At 39.9% G+C, this 7,500-nt stretch overlaps 1 protein-coding gene across 1 annotated transcript in view; it reads right to left on the reverse strand.

Moving 5' to 3' along the window:
- Window positions 1–3,479: 3,479 nt before the first annotated feature.
- LOC125046866 (glycine-rich cell wall structural protein 1-like) overlaps window positions 3,480–7,500 on the reverse strand; it is a 10,774-nt gene continuing 6,753 nt past the window's right edge. Inside the window, exons 2-4 of the mRNA XM_047644865.1 lie at window positions 6,908–7,500; window positions 5,959–5,997; window positions 3,480–3,589 (exon numbers count right to left, since the gene is read on the reverse strand). The exon at window positions 6,908–7,500 is cut by the window's right edge and continues 341 nt beyond it. Coding sequence (XP_047500821.1) covers window positions 3,576–3,589; window positions 5,959–5,997; window positions 6,908–7,500 — 646 coding nt within the window. The 3' untranslated portion in view covers window positions 3,480–3,575. The remainder of the gene's footprint in view (window positions 3,590–5,958; window positions 5,998–6,907) is intronic.

The following is a 7,500-nucleotide window of genomic DNA, read 5'->3' on the forward strand; positions in this document are numbered from 1 at the left end:
CTGATTTTTATTTGTATTAAGAGCTTGCAGTCTGTTAGGATGTTCCGGTGTTTGGAGAACTCATCTTTTACTAGTCCGATTCTGCGGTGACAAGAGCTCCTAAATCATTGACCTGTTGGATTTCTACTTTCATTGGATAGGTTGGTGGGAAAATACCATGCATTTCGTTGCTGGCTTCCACAACAGCATCAAAAAGATTTTGGAGGTCATTTGCAGATGTGATCATGAGAAATGCATCATCTTGCAACCATTATAACGATTCTCTCCTGGCGATCTTCAGTCTCCCGCGGGACAACTTCACAAATTGTACAAATTGAAGAGGTCAGATGACATCATAACTATGTCAAACACCTCGCTTGATGGGGAAGCAGTTAGTTGTTCCATCGGATAGGCGATTGATCTTGGTAGACTGATTGAATCAGTCTCATATCTTTGTCATCTATCCGGATATTTGCGAAGATATTGGACATATCTAAGCGCCGGACATTATCAAAAGCTTTTTGATAGTTTTCCTGGTGTTGGATGGCTCTCTCGGAAAGCATTTTCATGACGAAGACAGCGTTCTTCGTATCTTTATCGATCATAAACCAAAGCTAGGTTTATTCTATTTTCAGCAGAGTTTTAAGAATATGTGATAATAGGCTAATTATGTGATGTTGTGAACGCTAAAGTGTTCCTAGGAACCTTATTTCAACATTTCTTTAGGTAATTTGCATATTTCATAGATATAATTTAGAAAGTTCCAGACCTTGAGTATTTCGGTGTATATACCGTTAGGACCTGCAGTTTTCCCAGATTTCATTTGTTGTAGGGACCAGTGCACAATTAGTGGACCAAATGTGACATCTTCCAGGACTAGATCTTTTGTTGACTCTAGTTCTTCGTCAAAAAGTTCTTTAACATACTTTTCCCAACGAGCACTGTCCTTGGGCTCGTGTTGAATGCCGCCGTCTGCTGCCTTGATGCAAGTTGAGGAGGAAAAGAATCGTTGACCAGTGATCTCTCTTATCCTTTAGAACATCTCTTTGTGATTACAACTGAGATTCTTTACTTCATTGCATTTCTCATGCAGCCACTTCTCTTTGGCTTTCTTACATTCTTTTATGTAAAGTTTGTTAATCAGTTCATATTGTACGGGGTTTTATTTTGAGACTTGCCGTTTTTGTAGCAGGTCTTTGAACTGTGGGTGGTACCACCTTGATGAGGGCTTCCTTTCTGCTGTTGGGATTGTCTTAGCAGCTGTGCCATTGTTAAGAACCTCTGGCATCTCTTGACTGGTCTGCAATGCACTTAGTTCAAATTTGAGGGCAAGCTTTGCTTTCTTCATCTTTTTTAGGGACAATTAAAATTTTATTAATACTGGGTTGTAGTCTGAATCTGCGTCTCCTTTTGAACTAAACATAGCATAGTCGATTTGGTTTCTGGCTTTATCACCAGTACACCTGGGTGTACAGGTGATAAAGATGATGACCAGATGTTTTTTTCTTTTTCTTCACTCCGTTCCAACAGTCTTTCCTTCTATCTCTGAGCAAACTTTACCTTAAAGTCGCCCATGACAATCATAATTTCGTTTGATTTACATGATGAGAATAGTTCATTAAGAGACTTGTAGAAGCTGTCGATGTGTTAATCTTCAATAACTGCAGTAGGAGCATATGCTATTGGGATATCTACATTTACAGGACTAGCTTTGATCTTGATCAGAAGCATGCGATCGTTTTGGGCCAGAATGATAGAATAGACTTTGAGATTTTTTTTGTCTAAGACCACGTATGTGTTCTTGACCTTCTGAAAAGAGGATTCTTTTCTGGTCCTTCATAAAGTCGCCAGCATTGGGCTATCTGACCTAAGCACAGGGCATTCATTCTGTCCATCTCATGGAGAATATTGTCCAGTTCGGTATAAACTTCGAATGCTCCATGTTCTTATCTTGGATAGTTTTGATCTGAACCTTTTGGGATATGATCTTTGTGTTTGTTGGTTGGTCTGCAGTCGCAGGATAACGACCGCAGCATCCCTGCATTTGAATGCAGCTGCTGGGCGCGGATCCTCCAAGACAACTTTGTGAGGCCCCGTTTACGCCGTTTTGCTTATTTTCATTGTTTCAATTTAACATCATGTAGTTGCTGGGTCTTTATAGTAGGGTGGCTGACCCATGGTCCTTCCCCAGGGGAGTAGTTGGTTAGGTAATCATTGTTGGTGATTTCCAATCCCATGTCTACGTTAGACTTTCCCAATGTCTGCAAATCCGCTCACACACACACATACACATATCACATGCATATGAGTGTTTGTGTGCATTTATGCACACACGTATCTCCCGCGCGCTCACTTGAGCACACACTTAATATCTGGGTTTTATTGTTACAGCAAAAATTATACAGGCAGCTTATAATCACTCATACGTCTGATTTAGTGACACAATATTCCAAAATATGAGTGGGAATTGATTTTGGTAGGAAAGCATTACCATAAGAGACCGACTTGGCATTATAATTCCAGAATATATAGGATTGATATTTGTTGGTTTTTGCTGCAGTAATCGCAGTGATTCTGTGTTCTGGGCAATTTGCAACTGTTGCTGACATTCGATGCCAATGAGACCACGGCTTTAGTGACAAACTTTGCTCGCCTTTATGTTTTTACGTGAATCTGAAGGCAATATTTGGCTCAATTTGATATAAAAGTTGGCTCGGACTTTTTTATTTCCCCTTTTCTTATACTGAAAATACGAAAATGAAAAGACTTCACTATTTGTAAACAGTTTCCATTTCAGCATTTAGTTTGACTGATACTTTCTTAAACCAGTTTATTACATTGTTTCTAGTACACCGCCTAAAACCAAATGCACACGTAATTGATTGTTCTTACACTCTCCATCTATAACATATATATATATATATATATATATATATATATATATATATATATACATACACATATATATGTGTGTGTGTGTAGGTGTGTGTGTATGTGTGTATGTGTGTATGTGTGTGTGTGTGTGTGTGTGTGTGTGTGTGTGTGTGTGTGTGTGTGTGTGCGTATACACACACACACACACACATATATATATACATATATATATATACATATACATATATATGATTATAAATATCTACATATATACACATTGCATGTACACACACATATTTGTATATAGATAGAGAGATAGGTAAAGCTATGTATGTATGTTTTTAAACTGGCGTTTGTGTGCAGTGTATCCTTGTTTACATAAATCACAATTGATAGATATAGGTAAGGAATGGTAGATAAGTAGGTATATAAACGGTAAATAGAGAGACTAAGCGAGAGAGAGAGAGAGAGAGAGAGAGAGAGAGAGAGAGAGAGAGAGAGAGAGAGAGAGAGAGAGAGAGAGAGAGAGAGAGAGAGAGAGAGAGAGAGAGAGAGAGAGAGAGAGAGAGAGAGAGAGAGAGAGAGAGAGAGAGAGAATCAAGGACATGTAGAATGAAAACACAACATGGTACTAAATTTTTATTTAAAATTTTTGAAAAGGAATACAAAAAAGAAGAAAGAAAGAAAGGACGAAAAAATATGTGAGGAGTCTCCGGGATCCTCTACTTGTGGTATCCTGGAAAAGGGAAAAAGTAATTTGACATTTTTCTACTGCCATTTCTGCGATACCAGTAATGATAAGGATATAAAGCGGTAATAGAAGTAATGGTGATAACATTATAGTAATGAAAATACTAATAATAAGGATGATGATAGCAGGTATAACAGTAGTACAAGTATAAATAACCATAATAGTAATGAGCATAACTATAATTATAATGATAATGATAATATTAATAACAGTAACAATGATAATGATCAGGATGATGATGACAATAATAATAATGATAATGATATTACTACTACTATTGATAATAATAGTAATAACGACAACAATAATAGTAATAACGATAGCAATAATAATGATGATAATAATAATGATAATGATAATAATAATCATACAATTAATAAGCTAATGGTTATGATACAAAAATAGTGATGGTGCACTGATAATAATGGTAACAATCAAAGTAACATTTGCAACAATGGTGAGGATGAAAATAGCCATCTCAGGAGGAATTCCTTTTCTCCCTCTCTGCCTCCCCCCTTCCTCCTATCCCTCTTCCCCCATTCCTCCCTCCCCCTCCCTTCTTCCCCTTCTTTAACACCCCCCCCCCCCCCCCCAACTACAAGAGACACGCTGGGAGCAGCTTTGTCTCGCGAGCACTTTTCCTTTCACTCGCCGCTCGCTGGGTCGTGTTCCTTGTCTTTCTGCTCCAATCGGTCCCTGAGACTTTCCCTTGTGTGACTGCTTATATTTTAATTGTATATTGTCTGGTTGGATGGCTGGCTGCTATTTTCTCTCTCTCTCTCTCTCTCTCTCTCTCTCTCTCTCTCTCTCTCTCTCTCTCTCTCTCTCTCTCTCTCTCTCTCTTATTTCCATTCTCTTCCCTCCTCCTCTCTGATTTTCCTTTCCAGAACAGACATTAATAATATTGTTATAATAATGATTACATAACATCAGTACAACGATCTTATGTAAAATTACTACTGTTAGATATTCGGAGCATAACAATGACGGAAGAAGATGAATACCCTGATCAAGAATGATATATAAACAATAGTAGCATACGAACACAATTAATGATAACATATATTCATTTTATGAAATAATAAGCATAATGAAAACGATAGTATCATAATAGTGGTAGTGATTAAAAAAAAAATATTAACAGTAAATATTACTCATCTGCTACTGTCATTCACAACAACGGTAGCAATAACAATAATGAATAGAATAAGAAGCTGTCACCATTTCTAATATTTCAGTTAAAGTAATAGGAAGAAATAATAATGACACTGATGATAATAATAATGATGATAATGATTGTAATAATAATAATGATGATGATATAGTAATATTACTAGTAAGTACTAGAATTATAATATTAGCAGCATTAATAAATGTAATGATAATAATGAATGAATAAATGAATAAATTAATAAACAGACAAAATCTCTGACATATCAGGTAAGAACATCTACGATTATGGAATGTGCGCAGGCATACTCAGGGCGCACTAAGAAGTGGAAATGGAGGGCAGTGTTTAAGTGGAGAGCAAAGGTCAGGCATTGGCAGATGCTTGGAAAGAGGTAAAAAGCAGAAGTGCAGGGCTTTAGAAAGGCAAAACTTCCTCTGCATAGTTCGTTTTTCTTTTCAGTTGCCTGATGTTTCTCTCTCAATGCAGCGAAAAGTGTTATCTGTTTTAAAAACTGGGACCGCACAACTCATGTCCTGAGAGGAGAATTAATTTCCGACAGCAGAATGCAGCAAATGGCACGTGCTGATGCTAACCCCAGGTTGATGAAAGTAAATGGTGTACAAATAACAACAAACTAAAGATATCGAATAATAATATTAAAAAACTGTTACCTTCAGTGCATATTGGAAATGTTAAAACAAAGGAAAATAAAAAACAACTTCATTGTGCATAGAAGCACTATCTACTTATAAATTCGGGAATTAATATTTAAGTGACGAAATCTGATGCTGTAAAACCCACGTTATAAAGCTTTCAGCAGTTAATAAACATGAAGCCCTTGCTATTAAGTACCAAATTTAGAGATTATCTGAATAAGAAGTTATGGAATAAAACAGACAAAAAAGAAGAAAATCGTTAAAGTAGAACAGACTTTTTAAAGAAGGAAAGACAACTACATACAGAATATAGAGTGAGTTCACCCTTAGTGCCTCCGAACACACGTGATTGACAAACATCCCCAATCAAAAAAGAAAGAAAGAGAGAAAAACATACTGGGTACATAATAACAACCACAACCCACTGATGGTGAATTGTGAAACGACAGCTACATGAATGTCAATAATGATGCAAGCAATGGTAGTGACTGTATAGGGGATGATATTCAGCTGCCTCTGTATCTTACCTCCACCGCCGCCTCCGTGCGATGATGTCACTACTCCACCTGAAAATGGATGCGGTCACTTAAACGAATATGTACGGAGTTTATATAAGAGTGTGTGTCTATGCGTGTGTGTGTGTGTGTGTGTGTGTGTGTGTGTGTGTGTGTATGTGTGTGTGTGTGTGTGTGTGTGTGTGTGTGTGTGTGTGCTTGTGCGCGCGCGTGTGTGCGTGTGTGTGTGTGTGCAACATAAACACATGTGGGGACACAAGTGCCATCGCCAAACTAAACAAGTTCCCACTGAAGAGACAGATGCTTTGCTTCGTCGTTTGTTCAGATTCGGACAGTGAATGAAGCGTGGTAAACTTCAGCGAATGTTTTTCTACTTTGTACGGCGCTGTTATTAGTGACCCAGGAGGTAGTACAGTACAAAATAACGGGGACCATAACGTATATGCGTTATAAACACTGAAAACAAAAGAATGGTTGTTTGCCAATGACCGAACCTCCACCGGCGTTCGTCGACTTGTTTACAATCTGCTTGTGGCATGTCTGCAAGCAGGTTTTCCTTTTGAGTTTATAACACATTTTATTATGGTTTGGACACACCCCTTGGAGTAGTGTATATACGGTGTCTTTGACCAATAGTAAAAAGTCGTTTTTCCTGAACACTGCTGGTAGTGTAGAGAATTGCCACTGTTATTTGCAGAATATTTCTTATCTATTTACCGTTTAAAAATCTTCTTTTTCTCAAACAGAATGAATCGTGGAATGTGCAATATCTTAGTCTATAGCTGCCTGGACTGATAAACTAAAGTGACCTTTAGATACAAAGCTGACACCTACCATATGGTAGTTTTGAAAATGGTGCGTCTATAGGTTGCAAAATGTAGTGACTGAGACTGCATATTGTTCGTTGTATGCGCGCGCGGTTCATATCCACGTGAGATGAACAGAACCCGCGGTGGCTTACCTCCGCCATTCGAGAATCCGGTCGCAAAGCCGCCCCCGTGACCGCCGCCTCCGAATCCTCCTCCGTGTCCAGCTCCGCCTCCGCCTCCGTATCCGCCTCCAGCGCCAGCCCCGTGGTCGTCGATGAATCCCCCTCCTCCATGTCCGCCTCCGAATCCTCCTCCGTGTCCGCCTCCATCCACGAACCCACCAGCGCCTCCGTGGCCACCTCCTCCATAGCCTCCTCCCGCGATTCCTCCTCCATGGCCGCCTCCGATTCCGCCTCCATCGATAAATACGCCGCTGCCTCCGTGTCCACCTCCATGGCCACCTCCTCCGATTACTCCTCCATGGCCACCTCCTCCATATCCTCCTCCTCCGAATCCACCTCCTCCGTGGCCGCCTCCGAATCCACCTCCTCCGTGGCCGCCTCCGAATCCACCGCCTCCGTGGCCGCCTCCGAATCCACCTCCTCCGATTCCTCCTCCATGGCCACCTCCTCCATATCCTCCTCCTCCGATTCCTCCTCCATGGCCGCCGCCGAATCCACCTCCTCCGATTCCTCCTCCATGGCCGCCGCCGAAACCACCTCCGCCATATCCTCCTCCTCCTAAG

This window comes from Penaeus chinensis, chromosome 39 (assembly GCF_019202785.1).
Source record: "Penaeus chinensis breed Huanghai No. 1 chromosome 39, ASM1920278v2, whole genome shotgun sequence".
Lineage (NCBI taxonomy): Eukaryota > Metazoa > Arthropoda > Malacostraca > Decapoda > Penaeidae > Penaeus > Penaeus chinensis.